The sequence below is a fragment of the Chaetodon auriga genome, chromosome 11 (assembly GCF_051107435.1).
Source record: "Chaetodon auriga isolate fChaAug3 chromosome 11, fChaAug3.hap1, whole genome shotgun sequence".
NCBI lineage: Eukaryota > Metazoa > Chordata > Actinopteri > Chaetodontiformes > Chaetodontidae > Chaetodon > Chaetodon auriga.
In genome coordinates, this window is record NC_135084.1 from 4,454,503 (window position 1) to 4,476,985 (window position 22,483).

Sequence of the window (22,483 nt, forward strand, 5' to 3'; positions counted from 1 at the left end):
CAAACATTATGGGGTTCTGCCCGTTCAAGGCTTTAACCCTAACTAATGGTAATAATTGTTTATTTATATGCACACATTTACATTGCAATATTTTATTGATTGAAGCATGACCCAATGTCTGGGATGAGCCCCAGATATCGACTGATCCTAAGAACTGCCCCTGGTAAGAGCCACTCAAAGGTGAGACGAATGTTTTGTTTTAAAGGAGAAAAGACCTCAAACATGAGGACTATGCTTGGTTCAGTTTATGTTCTCACTCTATATGTGTGTCACCAGAGTTCAAATGTCTAGGCTCTTGCCTAATACTCTGATGCCTTTAGAACCTTAGCGTGCTTCCAGTTTAACCTATGCTGTGCAGTCAGGTTTTCTTCAGCTGTCAATGTGTCTAAAAATATATAGAAAAGTGTATCACTCATACTCTCACCTGACATTTATTTTGCCGCAAACTCTGGTTATGGAGGACAAAAATCAGCCCTGGGATTTAAAAAAAAAAAAAAAAAAAAGATTTTCCAGCCGCAATTGAGCAGTATTCTCTCCCTACATGGAGAGTCAGTGGCTTGTGCACACCAGAAGAATTCCTCTGCATTGTTAATCCCCCTCTAGTCCCTAAAAGGATGGAGACTGCCAGAGGACAAGGCCTGTCTGCTGTTTATCTCTGAGAAAGCTCCTGACCACACCCTACACCTTAACCTCTCTTTATCCTTCTTGTGTGTCTTTAACTACCAGTCTATTGTCATGGCTCTGTGAGTGTAGGTGTGGTTCCTCTCCAGAATTACAGGGACATTAGGTAAACACAAGCGGCAAATCCACCTTAAAAACAGAGAGCAGGGCAGGAAAATCAAGCTTTGCAATTGACTTTTAAGCTTGTAACCCACAGTGATTTTGAATGAGATAATAAAAAAAAAAACCAACCCAGTCTTGAAGTTATCAAGGTCTGACCATGTATGGCTAATACGTTCTGTTTTCCTCAAACACATCTCTGCCTGTTAGTCGAGCTCACAGCTCAGCGGGATGGAGCGTCCTTCATTTCAATGCAAATAAAACTAAGTACACACACACACACACACACACACACACACACACACAATCGTGCTTCCATTACTACAGAGGATATCACGTTAACGTACATTCATTTCCTGCAGACTTATCCTACCATAACCACTCCTCGCAGCACTCACTCCACTTACCGTAACCTTAACGTTAACCCAAGTCTTCACTCTAACATTTAATGATTTACGCTACATGGGACTTGTGCTTTGTCGCCAAAAGGAAGCAGTTCCCACAGTGTGACTGTGTAAACATATTTCTGTCCCCACAACAAGAGTAATACACACACAGAGAGAAGCAGGAAGATGTCTTATCATGTCATAAAACAACGTCACGCAGGCTGCAACAGACAGTTAGGCACACTGCAGTGGGCATCGGCACACCCAGAGGCCTGCTTCACAGGAACTAGTGATTCATTGCTCATTACAAAGAAATAAAAGAATAGTTTTTACTGCAACTGTAACAGCAGATCTATTCCTTCACAGTGCAGAGGGTCAAAGGGTGACAGTCTGCTCTGTCTATGAATTCTGATGTTACTCCTTTATGCAGTAATTTAACTGCATTGAAATAAAGTTTCCATCTATGTAGACAGATACAGAAATTATATTCTGTCGAATTCATGTAAAACTAGGGGGCAAATCATGAAACCAAAAAAATGCAACTATCAATCTTTCCCTTGAGGTTTCTGATTTTTTTTTTTCTCACAGGACAACAGGGCAAGTGATTCACCGAGCAGAAAATTATGTTGTAACAGAGCAAAAAGCTGCTCTAATCAATATGTTTTATTTTAAATGGATCAAAGAAGAAGAGTTACTTGTTGTGACAACACACCTACAGACAATTATCAGGTGGCTGTCTGCTGTTACCACATTAGCCACATCAACTTAATAACATGTTGTGCTTACAGGGTTTTCAGGTTGATGCCACCACAGCTACAGGCACAGCCTAATACTGACCAAGGAACAAAAGAAAGACCTGACTGCTATCTTGAATGCTTTGGAAAATTACCTCAAGCCACAGAGAAATGTGATTCATGAGAAATACATGTTCAGGTGTTGCAAACAGGAAACAGGGCACCAGATGGCACACGTGTGAGCAAGAGATGGTATCAAGAGAGGCAGCTGAAATCTGTCAGCTTGCAGAACGAATGGAGAAACACATCATGATTATTGAGGGCCCACAAGTGCAAACTGTGTGAATGCTGTGTTTACGCAAAGCAAGAGGCACAAAATTCAAGGTAAAATGGTTGGGAGAGATCCACCCTGGAAATGTACATACTGTGGAGACAACTGCCCAAGAAGCAGAGAGCAATGTCAGCATACAGCAATGCTTCATGTCACTTCATGCCAAAATATGTCAGGCCAGCAGCAAGTCCAACAAAATGAAAAAAGTCTAGGTGCTTGAAAATGCTGAGCAGATTCTCATGATAGACTGTTTCTGGCCACTGAATGCGAACATGGTTTGTCCACCTGCATTTGATCAATGAAAGGCAGGTATGCCAGCCGCCACCTGCAACATCATGAGCCACAAGACCCGCAGACACCAGAAAAAGCCTGGATGTGCAACAGCCATGCCATTATTATTTGGTTAGTATTTGGAGTCAAGAAAATAAAAAAATGTGGCAAACATTATGTTTGTTGTGATGAACGCTGTTAATTGTTTGCATGCACTTATTATGCTAAGCATGTTTTATGAAGTGTGAAATGGTTGCAGGCACAACAGAAACATTAAAGCGAACCACCCGATATGTGAAATGTGTTTATAGTCCAACAGCTAAAGGAAATATGTTGGTGTAATAACTGATTCTAGTCATACATTTAAAAATCAAATTGATAAAAATGGATATTGACGACCTGTTAATACTGTACTTTGTGCCAAGAAACAAACAAACAAAACTCCCAGAAGAATATGAAATCCCCAAATTCTTAAAAGATGAGAAAAAAAAAAAAGATTAGAGCTATAAAATAGATGTTTAATTTTGGTATGTATGATGTTTGTTTGATGCTAATTGTTAGCTGACAACTACCAGTTTTTCCAGAAACAAAAAAATAATTATTATTTTTTGCCTTCATTTGATAGAGCAGCTGAAGAGAGAGGGGTTGACATGCAGTAAAGGGCTCTGGGTTGGAGTCGAAGCTGAATTAAACAGGATGTGATTTACATAAGGAGCTGTGAATGTGCATGTGCAGAAGCTGGTTGCTATAAACTTAAAGCTGATACAGAAACAACTTTTTTTAAAAGCGGGTCCCTGTTCAGTTTGTTGTTGAGTGCTCTGTGACATGTTGTTTCGCTGATCTACAGCTGGTAGAAACATGCCAAGAACCACTGCCATGTGCCAACAAAGACTGCTAGGAAAATGTAAATATGCAGGTTTCAGAATTATCCAAAAATCAGCTTGGCAGAATGTTTATGAGAACGGAAATGCATTTAAGACATCAGACATCAGGGATACACACAGTGTGTTTCAGCGAGAAACACTGGACCTAAACAGAAACTTTGCTCGTTTACAAGAAAACTCCACAACAGACATTTAAATTATACACAAAGCACAAGAGCAACCTGTTAAAATCCAACAATCGTGCACAGTTTTACTCTGGTTGGTCCAAGTTCCATGATAAATATCATTTTCTCAAGCTTTTAAGATGCTCGCCTTTCTTCACCAGCCACTTGTTTACTTAAACCCTTCCATTCCAGACACGGGTCTGCTCACCTGATCTTGTTTGCTGTAAACTGCTCTCAGTTTCATATCTTACGAATGTTAATGAGATTGGTGAGACTCAACCATTATGTCTTTTTCTTCCAACCACATATAGACTGTATGTAGGTTGGCCGTTCTCAGTGTGTTTGGTACTAAGAGAGCTCGGTTCACATTACAATTGTTTTCAACTGTTAACATCAAATATATTGCTTAAAGCAGGTTGAAGTTTATTGTTGCTCTGCATGTTTGCACACTGGGGAGATTTAGAAATAAACTTATTAGTGTTCGATGCTTGTATTTCTTGTCTGACAGGCATGACAGACTGACAGACAGATTGAAAAACTACAGGCACATGATAAGGTCCTCTGACTCTGAATCCCTGTGCAGGGTTCACACACAGTGTGTTGTGAACTGAAACTGGAGTCTAAGTGAAAGTAACAAAGGCAGCAGGATGGACTTCACCCTCTTTAAACAACAGGCTGTTTCAGACAGGGCGGGTTGGGACCTGCACTGACACACAGATGGGAATGCTGCAAAGCCTGAATCATCAAACTGTTAGGTGTTGTGCAACCATACCTAACCAACAAACCTGTGAAGAATTGTGATGTGGAAGAATTTCTGTCACTAGGAATTAAGCATTATAATGTCATGTATGTCAGTCTCAGCAGTCTGAATTCTGTGATGAAGTCACTGTGAAACTGAAAAGAATTCATGTTTCACTGTTGTTCCCTCTCGGCCGTGTTGAATACAGTCCAGTGCTGGACTGTGTAGGTATAAAGATGATTGAGAATTTGTCTCCATCTGCTGGACTACAATCTCAAATCAACTCTGTTGAAGTAAGACATGCGTAGTTGAGCAAATTTAGATGTGAAAATGTTCTGTCTCCACCTGCTGGTTTCCCCCGTTGCTTAAGAGTTTGTTTCAAACAATCCGGAGTTACTGGTGATAGAACTGATGATGTAAGAACAATGAAAAGACAAACCAAGGAGGTTTTAGGAGCTTTACTGTGTTTGTCACATTTGAATGAAGTATGTTTCATGATGATAAAGTGACCGTGAATGGAGTCTGGTAGTTTTGGTGAGTGATATAACGGCTGTTTCTGCTTAAACAAACCTGATCTTACTCTTTAATAAAAATTTCTGGCTCTGTAGGGAACCATGATGTTGTCAGAACAATCTAGGCCTGTCAGTGGCATAGCTGCAATGCCTTTTGTGGCTGGAATATTTGGAACATCATTTTAGGCCAAAATAACACCAAACACAGACACAATACAGACAATTACTTCAAACAAAGTCTACTAATCCAGTTTTCATGTCTTATAGATAAACTACAGTATGAATGAACAGATACTATAATACCATGGCTCTAGCTGTTAGGGAATAAGACAGCAGCTAAAAGCAAGCTGCCAAGGCCATAAAGCCAATAACATAAAGACAGTGCAAAAGAAAAGAAATAGAAGAACCACACTAGAGTTAGTCCTCACTTTATTAAGACAGGTTTCCTGGCATGAAGATCTTATATCCATCAGCTCTGAAGTCTTGTTCCAGTAGCTGGACCTGGATTATAATAGGATCTTTAAAGCCACTTCCACTTTAAAAATCAATCAGCATATACACAACACTTAAAAATATTATCTTAAGCATCTTAATTACCTATAAAGCAAGGAATCTGTGTGTGTACGTCCTTGTATCTCAAGATCTGCTCAACTTCCGCTTTACACTTGGTGGGTATATCGCTGGGAAGATGTTCAGTGTTGAATTTGGTCCAGGCCGGACCTGCAACATGTTCAGTTGTAATAAACTCAGAATAAACCATAGGAATAAACAAGCGAGAGACACTCTGAGAAGCAATGGGTGCAGATCTTCCACGCTTTTATGTTATCCCTCATGTAAACGGAACATTTCTTACTGCTTCAGATTTGCGTTAAAAGAGAACAACTGTTTTTCTGTTCCAGCAAGAATATTTACATCTCATAGTGTTTTCTTCAGCATCCCATGGACTTTCAGTCAAGTGAAGGGCACTTACCTTGGCAGGGAATTCAGTGTTTTTGCCAGCTCACTGGGTTGACTGCTGTTGGCAACAACCATTTACCTACAAGCATATAAGTCACCGGCATCATCTTTGATACCTATCAGTGATACAGTGCCTGAGCAGCTTAAAGGATCCTATAAGACAATACCCACCACAGCCACAGCCACTTCACCCTGCAATACAGAAGTCTCTGCTGCTGTACCACCAGACTACAGAGCAGCTTCTTTCCTCACTTAGGTTTACTGTTCACTTAAATACAACTGAATTACTGTATATAGAGAAAAACAAATAATAAACATTTGTTAGGACTCTGTATTGGCACATAGTAAATATTGAGGGCACAGGAGCAATACATGTTACTGGGACATCCGTACCTTTGACTGAACCCTGTGACTTTCCAACATCAATGCTAACTTCAAACACAGGCTGTGATTTTATTTGACCTCTGGCCCTATAGGCTATTTCAGAAATCCAATGAGGTTGCCCCAGGTGGATCCAAGCCTATGTGGGAGAGATCACTTTAAGGAAAGGTTTTAGCATGCCTCGAACTTGACTGGGTCATGTGTTACCTACGTGCAGACATTCATTCACACAAACTACACTTCGCACTCTCTGCATGCAGAAAGAATTTGAAGTAGCCGTGCTTAGCTTCTCTTTGTCCAGTTGGCCTGCCTCTGTAAGGGCCAAAGAAGTGTGATACAGTATGCTGTGACAGAAACCATGTCCTGTGCTGCTGTGCATGTCTGCTCACTGTCACGGGTTGCTGGGACACTTAGGAAGAGAGCCTTTGTAATGTCGATAGTAACACTTGTGCTTGTCTGACTTGAATAATCCAGAGTGAATACTGTGGAGAAGGCCTATATCACACAGACTTTCTAATAAATAAGTTGGAAGACTGTGACATTATTATAGATGCATAAATAACAAGATCTGCTTATAATGTTTACTGCAAACTACTGCAAGCCACAGACATGCACAAGATGCCAGATGTCCTGCACTTTATGAACTAACTATGCACCACAATGTCATTGCTGTGAGACACACAAAATCAGCTCACTCAAAAAGTTATGACTATTCTCCTGGCAGCAATTACATTTAGCCGCAGGTTACATTCTACCAAAGTAACCTTCAAGGATTCTGCCCATCTGTAAAATTTGGTCTATTGATACATTTTATTCTTTGACGTTCTCCTAGTGGATAGACCAAGTCCACCTAAAATGTGGTCAGACAAGCCTCAAGACCTTGATGATGCTTTATTATAAAGATTGGTCAGTGCACTGCAAAGAGATAAAGAATTTACGTGATCACTCATTTACAACATTTAACTTATTTTTAACTGTTTTTATTGAACTGTAAACATACTTCTGTGCTTTCCTTTCATCAGAATGTCATCACAGGAGATATTTTATATTTTAGGTAAAAATGCAGACAAGTGAGATGGAAAAGGAACTGCAAAATGTGCGCATTGCATTTCTAATACCACAATGGTGTTGGTCTTTGGAAAATGTGCACACAACAGCAAAGTATTAAGAAAGATGAATTTGAAGACAAATAAAGCACTGCTTAACTTTTCAAACATTTAATAAAAAAATGAAACCAGGATGTGAGGTCATACTTAAGACATACCATACTTCAATGTATTCACTGTAATGTAAAAACAAGTAGGAAAGATGTAAATGTGAAAAAATGTGGCGACAGCCAAACCAAAGTGATATCAATTTCATCTTTTTGCTTCCAGTAGAATTCAGCCTGGGATGTGTTTGACCGTGGCTGGCACAAACACTGGAAGCACACTGGAAAATTCACCTCCAAGAACTCCCCCACTTGCAGTTTTGGTGCTAATTATACTAGATGCACAAGGATGAAATTGATATTAATCTTCTCTTTTGACTATCGTTGACAGCAATAAGCGCACTTCCCAATATGTCAGGCTTCCTTAATGCCTTCCTCTCTCTTCTGATCACACCACTAAAAAAAGAACTAAGCCTAAGAGAAAGGAAAGCAACAATGTGGTTCCCTGGAGTGTCCTGATAAAACTCAACCTTTTTAAGTGCTGAAACTCAGGCAGCAACAAGCTGCCAACATCATCTCAGGGATCGGTCTGGTATGGATATGGAATCTGATGAGCATAATACAACAATTAGGACTTATCAGTCTTCTTCTTCTTTTTCTCCTTCTTCTTCTTTTTCTTCTTATGTGTTTTAGCTTTTGGGGTTTTCCCTTTGTCACTGTCACTACTATCACTGCTTTCGTCTTTTACTTTATCTTTTTCTCTGCTGTTCTTGGAAGACTTTCTCTTGCTGTCTGTGTTTTCTACTTTAGCTTTGTTGTGGCTTCCGACAGCCTGCAGGTCCTTGTTGACTTCCTCCTTGACACTGACATTTGGAAGAAGTGTCGGTCCACTGGACACTGTTATGAGCATCCTCTCCTTTCTCATCTCTTCTTTCAAGGAGATATTTTCCTGGCTGGTCGTGTGACTTCTGTGATCCCTCTTATCTCGCCAGTCTTGTTGATAGTCCCTGTGGTTCCTGTGGTCTCCTGAACCTCTGTGGTGACTGTAGTCCCTGTGATCCCTCCTGTCTGGAGGGTGTTCCTGTTGGTTACTGCTGCTGCTGAAATAGTGCAAGTGTACTTTGCTGTCTCCAGGAAGCTTGTCCATCTGCACTTTTGGCTAAAAACAAATAAAAAAAACAATTTTACAGTGTGAAGATAAAGAAACCAAAGACTCTATAGGCACCTTGAGACTGAGGTGGTCAGTAAACATAGGAAAGTGCGGGACAACAGATTGTTCTTCTGATAGGGCCTTGTCAACAGGGATAAAATGTAATGTTGTTTGTTTGAGAGTAGATGAACAGTCATTGGATTGATAAAATCAAAGGACTTATACCCATTAGAGCAGAGATGGGATGATGTCTGGCCTCTGAGCCACATGCAGCCTTTGTGACCATTTGATCTGGCCCACAAGGCAATTCATAAATACAAAAAAACAACTCAGAAATACAAAAAAAAAAACCCAGCAATCTGGACAGCAATCACTTTTAATATACCGTGTGGCTAAGGTGATCCCTGAATGCAACACACAATAGTTATAGTAGTAGTGTCATACTTATGTGATGTGTCATCAGTGACATGCATCATGGCAACTGTCAATAAAAGTAGATGCAGAGTGTCGTATGTTCCAAGAGAAATGGACAATTTTTTTTGGTTGAGGTAAAAGGCTAGCCTGCGTGCCTAAGTTAGTTCGTGGGGACGAGCTCATAGTGATGAAAAAGGCTAATCTCAAACACCGTTACAGCTCAAAAAATGCTAAACTGGATGAGCTACAAGAACAAGTGCACTTGGATAAGGTCTTCGGTGAAGTAGCTTTCACAAGACCACATTCTGACAATGTTACGCAGGCGCGTTTTGTGGTGAGCAAACTAATAGTTCACCACATAAGCTTAAAATTTTGTCTCCTTATTTTATTATGTTCTTAACCTGAATATATGCAGGACATGAAACCTCATTCAGAAGGAGAATTTGTGATGGAGTGCCTTGTGCCAGGTCTAAGCCAGTACCTTGGTCACATGCACTGACAGGAGAAATAACATAACGTACATGTTTTTGTTTACATGATGGTAGGGGAAACCAGAGCACCTGGAGGACATTTTGGCTTTAAAGCTCACCATGTTATTACCATTTGGGTGATTAATAGGACAACTAAGCCACTGCAGGCTTTTCACACTTCCTGTGGTTCTGGCCATTCTGAACAGATATAACCAATTTCATTTAGACTGAACCGACGACACATATAAACTAGGCCATTTAAGCACACTGAGGACTTAAGCATCCCTTCCTTGTTAAAAGAATATAGTGCCTTATAAAATTAATTACATTTTTCTTGTAGTCAACCTACTCTATAAAAGCACCAAAACCAACAATGAATTATTCCGTCTACAATACTTTCTGACTTTCCTACCCTGTCTGTGACTGTCAGCACCAAGCCCTACACACTGAAGATGTCAATCTTTGAAAAAGGATTAATCCACATTCGGTGCTCCAGTGAATATTTGGGGCAGCAGGATTGTGCATGTTGGACTGAGTATAAACTCTGTGTGTGTACATGGTAATAAAGGAAAATATGACCCAGTGCAACCATGTGGCTCACTGATGTGTTTTTTTATTAATTCTGGACAACAACAGAGCTCCATGGCTCTGAGGAATAAGGTATATCATGCTTTGATACACACACAGTACATTCAGCGTTGATCAAGTCTTTTCATGGGAATTGCTGACAATTAAAAAAAATAATAATAATAATCACCAGACTATATATAGGAAGTATACTTACACTGCTAGAGTTACTATGGTGGTGGATGCTTGAATGATTTTCAGCACTATTCAGATCTCCAATGAACTCCTCACACTTCTGGCAGTAAAACCCAATTACTGGTGTCAGAAAACTCAATGCTGCAAATGGACAAGAAAGGCAGTGAAGTATATGGATTGTTTTAGTGTGTAGAAGACAACAAAGAGGGTGGAATCAGGAAGTACAGGTTTGTCTTTTGAGAAAGCTGCTTTACCATTCTGTTTCAACAACTCCTCCAGTTCTTTCATCAAGGTTTCAATTTTACTCATTCTGACTTGTTTCTCCCTCTTCCGTTCCTCATCGTCACCTGCCTGGGAAACACAAGTGACAATTTCAAAATTAAGGGGTTTTGCCATTCTTGAATGTGTTCAACCACTCAGATCTTGGGCAATAAATGGCACAGCTTGGAGATCCTTTACCTTGTGTTTCTCAGAGGATATTTGAGATGTGCCACTGATATCTCTTTTTGCCCGCTTCTCCTTTGTCGCTTAAGGAAGACAGAACAACAACATAATTCTGTATTCTACAGTAATATCATTAAACAATGAAGACAGAGAACATAATTCATCAAGCCAGGTGGCAGAAGTTTCCAACTTATTGAGCACACCTCCACGTTCAGCTGTCACAAAATCTTATCCTTGACAACTGGAGAGAAAACAGATCCAAAATTAACTTGACACATCTTTTAATTCTAAATGACTACCATTAGGCAAGTAAACGTGCAACAAAATAAACTAGACATTAACAATGCACCCACACCTTTTACAGATGAGTGGACTTTTTTTAGGTGTTGCAGAAGTGAATTGTTTTCCACAGACATATCAAACTTCAGTTGAAAAATGTCAAACAGTTTTCGTCCAATCCATTAATCTTTGTCCATTTTTGGTGTAACTAACTGGGAAACCATAACGCTCAGGCTAAGCCCTGTGTGAGGAGTAGACATAGGCTACTTTGCCAGTAAATGTTTGATCACAGGACACACTGAACCAAGGAAGTTATATACAAAATTGAACATCGTGTTCTGAACGGTTCAGGACCAACACACGTACCATTACACCCCTTACAGCCATATAACAGCTATAATATCAAATATAAATAAACTATCATTTAACAAGTTGAGTGATTAAGTTGAATCTTTCATTGAACAAAGGATTCTCACCTTTGATCAGTGACTGTAGAGACTCCAGAGCTTGCCGTACATTCGGGTCACTCACTGCTGGCAATGCTAAGCTTGCTGCTGCTGCTGCTGCTGCTGCTGCTGCTGCTGGGTCTGAACTGAGAGGTGCAGGAGACAGCTGCTTCCCCTCCTTCTGCCCCTGCATCTTCACCATGATATCACTGATGTTTGCTGGGCCCAGACTTTTTAATATGTTTTTGATTTTCTCACACTCACTGCTGCTCAGATTAGCAGAGGCAAAGCTTGAGGAAGTCATTTGAAGGGGTTGTTTCAGATCAAGAAGATCCCCAAAGCAACTGAACATGGATTTGTTCTGATGCTGCTGACTGCCAAAAGCAAGACTATCCTTTTCCTGTAGGTTTGCATGTTCTCCAGTCTGGGAAAATGCTGAAAAAAGTGCAGTAGAGGAATTATTGGCTGGTTTTCCTCCGATGTCTTCATTCCCATACAAGAATGACTCTTCGTCTTCAAGCTCATCAGCCTTGTGGATTGAGCAGTCCTCTTGATTTTGTGCCTGGAGCCAAGAGAAGTCACTGCCTACTCTGTCGTGAGGAAGAAGCATACTGTCGTTTTCCAACACTGAAATCTCTTGACTGTCATGCTGTCGATGTCTGTGCTCATCAGGCACAGACTCCACTTTTTTGCTTTCATCTGAGGCCTATACAGAAGAGATCACAACAATTACATACAATTAACAGAAGGGAGTGTCGTCACTTTATTGAGTTACAGCCAAGTCTATGCAATTCAGTCATTTTTACTGTCTGTGTTCACCCCTGTATTAAAGTCTTTGCAGGTCAGCTCAAGCAAAGTTGAAGAGGCTGATCGCTGCAGCAGCTGTTAATGCAGTCAGTTCAACAAATAGGAAACTTCCTAAACATAAACAGATATGGAGGTGGATACCAAGAAGGGCACTGCTGCAGACCGTATAGTGTGTGAACCGTGCAGGCAAGAACACACCAGAGCTCATCGCTTAATATTTGTAAAGCATCTATCAATATGCACAGCAGCATGGCTTTTCCACAAAAAATTCTGAAAATGAATTTCAATGGAACTTCATGAAATATGCACAACAGTATTAAAATATTTCGTTATACCAAACATACCAACGCACTGTTCTCCAATCATATCAAGTTATTTGAAGCAGGCTAAGGTTTAAATGTGGTTGTGGAAGTGAATCAGTATTCTCAGGATGAGTATCACAGAAAGGTGAGCCTCTCTTTTCAGAAACCTGTGATTTGACCTGATACATCCTGGCATCGTCCTTGCTATATCAGCAGTGCTATGATGATGTCCTGACTGTTGGGGAAAGAACAGGGCATCATCCTCAGTGCTGTTCATAGGTGCAGGAAAGGGCGGTGAGAACAGTATATTAAATTGGTTACATCTGTGGTATGGGGGTGTGCCAAAAACTAAATTAATTTCCTGAGTAGATATTTGTCCATGAAATGCACTATTTGAACAATAGACAACAGAAATGCCATTTCCACTGCACTACAGCCTCTTAATGCAGACATGCCTCCCACTCCCACTGTACAGACATTAGCATATGTGATCAAGTCTCCTGGTGTTTGCAATTTGTGGATTTGAATTTCACTGCACATAACATGTTTCTTGGATTCGACAATGCCTGTGATTCATCAGCAGAAATGCTGTTTTCATGAATCAAAGAATTTTTTCTCCATTTTTATATTCATCTGCAACAATTGCAGGGGTACTGTTTCGATGGTGCATCTAACATGTCTGGATGCATCAATGGTGGACAAGCCAAACCAAAAGCAGAGTGCCCAGGCTCCTTATTTGTCCACTGCAGTAATCATGCATTGGACCCCACTACGCAGGAAGCAGCGAGACAAGTAAGACTCATAGCTGACGTGTTGCATTTTGCTCAATGGGTTTCTGTGGTCATTAGAGAATTGTCCAAATGCAAGAGTTTGTTCCAGTCTCTTTTTGGCCCAGAAAAAGTGGTGTGCAACATTTTTAGACTATGCCCTACTCAACAGTACATCTGCATCAATACCATTTCACAAGTTATCTCCACATATATGACACTTCTCGAGACTCTAACAGCACTGGAGCAAGACAAGACAATGAGGGATGAGACTTAAGCCAAGATTTCTGGACTGCATAAACAAGCAATGAAAGCGAGGACATATTTCAGCTTGGTGTGCAGCAAGACTCCTTTCAGGCCTGCATGGGCAGAGGCCAGAAGTCTTCAAAACAAGTCTTCTGAACAAAAAATCCACTGCTGGTGAAGACCTGGAATGCATCAAAGTTTTTCCGCAATGGACGCAGGTACTTTGGGAGAATGATTTGCTAAAGCAGCTCATAGCCAAAGTTAACATCTGTGCAGCCCGCAACAGAGTGAGCAAAACCCCATCTTGTCTTCGCAACACTACAGAACCTGAAACTGCAGTGTCCGACTCAGGAGAGGCACAGTTCTAGGGAGCTCTGGACTTAGTCCATACAGAACTAGATCAAAGAATTGACCAAGAGTTGGTGAGGAAGGCTGCCCAGAGAGAAATCACTCATCAATGCTGCAAATCAAAACTTGTCTGGACTGAATGAGGTTCCACTCCACAAACAGACAGATCAGGCCTGCAAATGCAGCTGACTTTACTGGGTGACCTGGCAAAGAACAGACATTCAGCTCTGCCCAGGAGGTTGCCAAATTTCTGACAGCTTTGCACAGGGGGAACCAGGGAACTGTTTAAAGACGTTGAGAGCTTTGTTAAACTTTGAGTCTCCCCATGTCAGCTGCCTCATCAGAAAGGTCATTCTCCATTCTACACCAACTCAAAACTTCGCTGCGAAGCACCATGAGCCAGAAGAGGCTGACTCACCTACCTATTATGCATGCGCACTGTAACATTTTGGACAGATTGGACATATCAAATCTCCTTATGCGCTTCATTAGCAACACACCAGAATGCAAGGCTGTGTTTGGTAGAGCATGTAAAACCGTGATAACCCTGCTGCTGTGCAGTTTCTGGTATTGAGCAGTTGTTGTTGCTTAGCACCTGTAGACAGGCTAACGTAAATGGATTTTGCCAATGATAATGCTGTTGCTGCATAGTTGATGTTGTTGTTGCTGCTGCTGTTGAGTACCTGTATTAGCAAGCAGGCTAACTTAAATGGATTTAGTGTACGTGTGTTTCAATGAATATTCCCATAACAGGACCACATCATTAAAACTGAGTGGGAAAGCTGTTCAGCTTCGCTACATTGCGTTGCTTTGAACCACTGGCTAACAGGAAATCAGTAGTTTAAATTTCCTATGCAACTTGATGCAGAACACTATGACAGATATACAGATGTCCTGAATGAGAACACAATCGCTGGTATGTATGTGTATAGTACATGGCTGTGAGCCTAGTGAGTGGTTGCATGCGTTGTTCCCACTGTCACTGTTACTACTGCGAATGACACTGCCATAGATGCCCTATTCTGCACTAAAAATACATGTCATTACACTTGTATTTTCAGTTGACAGCTCCACTTACTTAAAACATCTTCCTGTGCATCTGCCACTGTTTAGGATTGGGAATGCAGTGATGAGCCAGCAGTCAGCTGCAGCACAGACTAGGGTAATAGTTCAATAATAAATGCCTGATGGAAATGGCTAGGATTTATGTAGGCCTATATCTTTAAATTTAAAAGTCCTTATGGAATAATTGGTGTCTATAAGCACTAACACTACCACTGGCATAATTTGTTTATGATTAAATTAATGTATCAGCCACAGTAAAATTAAATGTGTGACAAGGATCATTATAAAATCTGGCCTCAGTTCATTACCTTGTCATCAGCGTCACCACTTTGTGTCTCCAAAATGTCTGTATGAATGGGTCAGAATTTCCATTGCACATGTTGTTACAGTTATAAATGAAGCTCCTGGTCATTTGGTCCTGCTTTACTTACCGACTGTCATTTAAAATAAATTATGTAATTTATCCATGTTCAGGACAGCATCCCCTCACCTACTTGACACCTCTCTCTGTCTTTGGATTATCTTAATAAAAACACTAGATGCACATCTGTTTATGGTACATGCTAGTAGTTTGTCTTGTGATGTTTTGGTAGACAACAAGCTGCTACGACAAACTGCCTCTCCATGTAGTTGACACAGAATTTTTTGCTTTGAATGGAACCTTTGGATTAGGATGCATTATGCAAATGCCTTTGGTGTACTGAGCACACTATCTTCAAGAATCACACATTTTTGGAGATTTACACTACTCACATACAGAAACAAGGCATTTTGCAGAAAGAATTATGAACTCTACCTTAATAGTGAGGATGGCATCTTTAAGGGTGGGCAGCCGTTCTTCCAGTTCTTTGCTGTTCATGACCAGCTTCAGGCCTTCTAACAGACTATTCCCCATCAGATTCTTACTGCTGCCAAAACCGCTGTTGCAGCTATGGCTGGGGCTCCTCTTTCTTTTTTTGTCTTTGTCATGATTCTTTTCACTGCTACTACTTCGTGACTTTGATCTCCTGACTCGGCTCTTGCTCCGTACATGACTGTTCTTGTTTCGGCTGCGGCTCCGACTGCGGCTCCGGCTCCGGCTCCGACTACGAGCCCTGCTTTTGCTTCTTGCTTGACTCTTGCCACGAGCACGACTTTTGCTCCTTCCCCTGCTTCGGCTGCGTGCTCGGCTTCGTGCTCGGCTTTTGCTTCGCACATGGCTCTTGGCTCGAGATTTGCCCCGGCTTTTGCAACGACTTCGGCTTCGACTATGGCTTTTGCTCCTGGTCACATGCTTCTGGAACTCAGGGTCTGATTTGACTGCTTCTTTCAGGACATTCGCTGACTTAAATGCATCAGCCAGGTTGTATGCCATGTTCCCTTTGAGATAATCTGGGAAAGGCTTATTTGCTGCAATGCATCTTAGGAATTCCTCACCAGCTTTGTCACTGAAAATCAACAATGTGTTTCAAAAATCAGCAAACATGAAAAATACATCCGTGTGACTGTTCCAGCTTAGATTTATACAAAAAAAATGAACACAAATACACATATACCTGTTGTCTGAAGGACGATGTTCCACAGGAGTTGGATTCCATTGTGGGACTTGAGTGTGCGGTGATTCTGCAGGAGGGCCGATCTGCTGCCTGCCTCCCAAAGCATTCACTGTACTATGGTCTATGGAGAAGCTGCTACAGTGGGGCTGAGAGTATTCAGAATTCATGTTATAGTGCTAATCAAGACAGAACTACAACAGCATATGTAAGATATTTGATTACAAATTTACAGATTATAAATAATTTGTAAATACAAGGGACGGTTGTACGCATTCCAAGGTTTAAACGGAATAAAAAGTGCACACAGTACACTTCACATTTGGTCTGTGGATGCAACATAGACAATGTAAAGCATACTATTTGCCTGGGACTCATATTACATCTTACTGCTGATCATTTGCATCTTCTCATAAATGACATGCTCAAAAGACTGACATGCTCAAAAGATTGAAAATGCTCCTCAACAGAAAAAAGGAAGGATATAAAAAAATAATGTGCAGAATACAGAACAACCAGGACAGGTGGATCAATGATTTTCTGTTCGCCTACATGACCAAATAATGCTGCTAAATCTGTGCTTTCTTCCTTTGTAGACCAGTAAACTACAAAAGTATATTATGCGTCAAAATCCTTCAGTAACTGGTTTACTTTTTCTGTTTGAATGTTGAAAAACTAAATAATCTATTCCATTAAACATGAAACATTGTATTCGCCCAAATATGAGACAATATTTTTGTGTCATTACTGAACAGGAGACTATTTTGTGCAATCACCACGTTCACAGTCTTTGATTCCATGCGATAGGCAGCTGTTAATGCAGCGCTGTTCTACAAATTGCATAATGTTGTCTTCGCTGTCAACAATCTCTCCCAGCATTATATACTTGTAGGAGTAAATACTAGCAGCATAAGAAGCCTAAGCCTGGGGATACATTGCACATCAGCTACTACTGCTATAGCAGAAAATATGCATCATTGCACTTTATCTTATAGGTATTCTTGTCAGAATGGTTTTCCTTTTTCATAGTACATCACTACATTTTCTACACTTGATGTACTCAAGACAGTGTTGGTATGATAAGAAAGGCCACAGTGTGTATTTCCAATGGTGGCAGATAAAAGTCAGTCTGCCAAATTAGTCATTTGGCAGACAGACTTTTATCCAAAGCGATGTACATATGAATTCACACACCAATGGTGCAGCATCGGGGGCAGCTTTAGCGTTTCGTATCTTGCCCAAAGGATACTTTGGCATGTGATCGAAACACCAACCTACCGACTGGCAGACGACCACTTTACCTACTGAGCCACAGCTGCCCACATTTGTAGCAGAGTAGAGGTACAATGTGAGGTGTGCCAGTGTTGAGAGCAGAGACCACAGTAAAGATGAAATAACTTAAAGAAAGACAGCAAACAGATTTTCTTTTAAACTTCTGATATATTTTAAATTAACACTAAATTCTCTTTATGGGATAAAACAAAACAGACAAAATGAAGATATTATCATAGGTTACTACACATATAACACAGTAAAATATTAGACCAACATTTCAAATCCTGCTTACATAGATTTTCTTTTGTTTGTAGATAATTGTTTTAAACATTATTTACAGAAAACAAATGTCCTAGTTGTGCCTTTCAGCCAACAAAAAGGTTCAACAGATCAATGACATCTCAGTGAACGAGTTGGAGATTTTCAATAGACTTACAAAAAAATAACATGGACAATAAACACTGAAACAAATTGACTTTTGTTTAAAAAGAAAAAGAAAACTTTGAGGGACAATTCTTCATTCAGGCTTTCAGTCAATCCATCCAATAAATGTCCAAATATTGCACTCTGGACAAAGGACAGACCAACATAATCATCCTTCAGGCACAGTCACACCAGCATTTGAAAAGGGTTTAGCTCTGCAACTGTTGTGATCAGGCCTTTATAATCATGTTGCTAGCATGGCTAAGAATAACAGAAAAAAATGTAGCGATGACATCTTTGGCCCTTATAAAACTTAACTCAAATTGCATTGAAAAAAGTGATCAGCAGCTACAAATTAAATGGATTTCTCTCTCTTTAAGTAACTCAGCAGTGTACTTCCGTCTGCAAGCTTTCTTCCTCTTTACTCCAACTGCACAGGAATGCTGCAAATACCTTTCAGCCTGGTCCCATGCTCTGCAAATCCTTGATTCTTTTATATTTTCACTGGAAAATATAGGAAGCAATTTCAAAGACACTGCCTGTTAGACATTAGTTAATAATTAATAAAAAAAAAATATATATATATATCACAGTATTATCATTTCTGCTAAAATAACCTTGATTATATAGAAGCAAAAGCTTAACTTTGTAACTGTAATAACAAAAAAGTAATAAACTAAGTCTAGCAGTCATTTAGGTTGCACAAAACTTTAAACCGATGCAATATGTAGCAAAAAAAGCATAGCTCACAAACAACCTAGTCTACTTTCCTTTAAAAAGAACAAAAATGATGATCTACTGACCATTTTGATTTATAGCAGACACACAAACCACTGTGGCCAGTGCAAGTGGCTGATCCGTACTGTGCTGAAAAAGTTGATCGCTCTGTCTGTTGTGATGCAACTGAAATTTCCTCTGCAATATGGTCATTTAAATGGGAAATCTGTAGACGGTAACTGTATTAGAGGCTGAGATTTCTTTTAGAAATCCTGAACTCATCATGTGATGAGTTTATATAGTCAGCTTATGCGCGCACGCACGCATGCGCGCGCACACACACACACACATACACACACACACACACACACACACACACACACAGAGTTGTAAAATTAATAGATTCTATATATGTAAAACACTTTATTTAGAACATAACGCTAACTGTTCTGTCTGTCATTAGTTTACCTTGGCATAGTTAAAAAAGGTTGCACCTACCTTAATCAATTACTGATTGCCACGTGACCTAAATCAAACACACCCACAAGGCAAACAGGTGCATGCTATGTTTGGCTAAATGCTAAAATGCTCATGGTGGACCCGCCAGTGTTGATTTCTACATTTACTACATTGCTCGGGAACTTCTTCCTTCAAGTGTGAGGACTTTCTGCTTTGTCTGCTTTGTCTGCTTTGACTTTCTGACTTGTCTGCCTTAATAATGTTTTCTGCTGTTAAAGAGGCAGCATTTTCTTTCCATAGCCTAATATTGCTTGTTGCACTTGCTATGGTGTCTATTGCTCTTTTTATTTATTGTTGGTCATTGTGTTATTGTCTGACTTTTGTCCTCTTTTCTGGTTAATTCTAGTGATATTATACAGGAGAGGGCCATTGTATATGTATAATTGATAATCAGTGGTATGCACCAGCAGCAAAATCTGTCTATACAAAGGAAATTTACTGTTGATTTGGACATCTAGGCTGGGTGGCATGATGTGATGTTGTTCCACTAGTGTTGTTGGATTGACAATGAATGCAATTGTAGCCCAAAGTTGTTCTTCACTCTAAAATTAACATCAGATATCACCAATAATTTCCAAAATATAACAGGGTAATGTTTACAGTACAGTACATTCTAAACAACTTTTTACTTTTACCAAGGTAAGTTATCTTACCTCTCTTTCATGTAACTGTACTTTTATTTGAGTATAATATTCTGGTACTCTTTCCATCTCCGTCTAAAAGTAATCTGAATAGCCAGAACATCAAACCAAAATCTTGCCACTGTCAGATACTCTTATCATCCACGGTTGAGTTAGTTGGACTTTATTTTGTATCATTAGTTAGGGGTAATTAAAAAGTCATTTCTGCATTATTATTATGTAGTTTTTCCACTACTTTTATATTGTCCAAACAGTAATTTTGATGGATCATATGTTTTTCAACTGTTCTAACTTACAAATCACAACCTTTAAGCTTAACTATACAAAAACGTTCCTTGTTTAAAAGAAACATTTAGCATGGCCTCAAAAGTAGTGTCACAGGAGCAACTATTGACGAATCCGCTGAGCCACAAGTCCCAAAGAGGATACATTCAAAACAAAGTACAACCTACAGGTAACTTTTGAGATGCTACCTTTCTTGGTCACATGATCCATTCGTACCACTCTCCTACAACAGGTTTCATCACTGAGAGATGATTTTACTTTTGCCTTCATACTGTAATGTAAGCATTGGCACAAATAGGGTAGAGTTGACCTATTTCCACCTTGGTGGATACCTTTACCAATAGTTTGTTGACATGGGGTCAAAAGACAGCAGAAAGACAATGGGCTGAAACATGCTTCCTGCATCATCTCTTATGAGGACATGCTACTGAAGTATATATGTGGTTTTACACATCTCACACTATTATTGTATAATTACAGCCGAGGGATGTATAAGCACTGTAAACGTGTAAATATGGGGTGGGGGGCACTATACCAAACTGGAGTTGAATGTTAAGCTTAGGTATATATTAGATCAAACGTGGATAACTTCAGGTATGGGTTTACAAAGTGTGAAGACCACCGGCTGTATATAAACAAGCTTTTCTTGAAATACGCTCTACGAGACAGAGAACAACACGTCAAGGAGATTTTAGCTACCTTTGTTGGTCACATGACTCATGTCATATTTGGCCCAAAAAATGCAAGAGATTGTAAGGAAAATAGTAATTTGGTTGAGATGAGAAATCCACACAAAAAGATATGATGGTGTGTACTCAGGTGACCCTTCTTCTTCTGTAAATTCAGAGATACACATTGGCTAGCTGGTTACATTTGTAGCTAATTCTCATAGAGGCCTACAAAACAACGCTGAAGGTAACTTCCAACTGGGCAGTCCAGGGGGAAGTTAAGGTAAACTTAACCTACACTATCCTTTTTGTTAAAGAGTAAGATTTGTTTAACTGATCAGTTATATCGCTCTCGCCAAAGCCACCACATTATAATACTTGTAGTATTGCTGGTAGTTAACTCTCATCAGTTAACTACCAGCACATGGTGTCACTGGGGATGAGCATTTCATGCACAAATAGTATCTGACATTCACTGGGAACTATTTTACCATTCTTCAAAGAACTCACATCTAGACCACACTGGACCAGGTCCAGATCAAAGGATTCTGTGAGAGACAGTTCAGATGCGTGAAAAGAAACAATGAAATATCTTTTTTGTTTGTTTGTTTTTGTAATTTTCACAAATACAATACAGGTTTCAAAAATCTGGAATTGTGTTTTTAAGAGCCTCTGACTTCTCTGGGATAATCTAGTGCAGCTTTGACATGTCAAGGTATAGTGGTTCTTGACCCGGACCTAGTCCAATGTGGTTTAAAGTGAAAAAGCAGTGGAATTTCATAAATTTTAAAGGTGGTTTCTGACAGCGTTACATACATTGTGCAACACCCCATTAGTAAATAAGTCGTTCGATGTACGAGAAGTGAACTACCCGGTTGGAAGTTGCGAATAAGAACCAAATCGCTGTGTCGATAAATCTGTTTTATCCGTCAGAGTTATGCTAGCTAATCCCTATCTCATGCAATGTATGCTAACATCCAGCTAGCTTTATCAACCTGTTGGGTACGTACCCTAGTGAAATGCCCACTTGGTGGCCTGTTATGGATAAAATGACTGTCCATTGCTGAAGCCGAAAATGGTCCACAAGGTCCATGGGGCAAGTGTCCAGTAGGAGGAACACCACAAGGGCCCATGAGTCTGAACGGAGGGCCTTGGGGTGGCGGGGGTCCGAACGGCGGCTGCCCGTGTACAGATTTACCTGGGCGGTACATGTTCATGCTCAATACGGTATTCTGACTCGGGTATAGCTCAGTGAAGAAACCAGCATGAAAGAGAGCAGTTTCTCGGAAAACGTGGAATTTTATCCACGCACTTGTGTATCTTTCATTCCACTCTCTGCAAAGAGACTATGGCTTCCAGCAAAACACAACACAGGCGCAGAGCGATTTTTCTTCTTCGGCTTTTACAGTTTAATGGTGGTTGGCAAACAGCTTTTAGGTGCATTATCGCCACCTTGTGGACCGGAGTGTGAATCACAACAGATACCATACTATTGGATGAAGACCTCCTGTTGTAATTATCTGACTGTAACTGATACCCGACATCACCTGAACTCCTCTACAACATTTCCCTAATACCTAATGTCATGTGATTCCTCTGGAGACTCGTTTTAAGCGTATGGCTCTCTGGGTTATA

General features: G+C 40.2%; 1 protein-coding gene across 1 annotated transcript; it reads right to left on the minus strand.

The window, feature by feature from the left end:
• Window positions 1–7,116: 7,116 nt before the first annotated feature.
• On the minus strand, window positions 7,117–22,252 carry LOC143327950 (uncharacterized). The gene is made up of 8 exons (XM_076742654.1): window positions 21,859–22,252; window positions 16,324–16,469; window positions 15,585–16,215; window positions 11,284–11,959; window positions 10,544–10,611; window positions 10,339–10,435; window positions 10,107–10,225; window positions 7,117–8,447 (listed from the first exon to the last, which is right to left on the minus strand). Exons 1-8 carry the CDS (start codon window positions 22,063–22,065, stop codon window positions 7,917–7,919), a joined length of 2,475 nt encoding a protein of 824 aa, XP_076598769.1. The 5' UTR covers window positions 22,066–22,252; the 3' UTR covers window positions 7,117–7,916.
• Window positions 22,253–22,483: the final 231 nt, after the last annotated feature.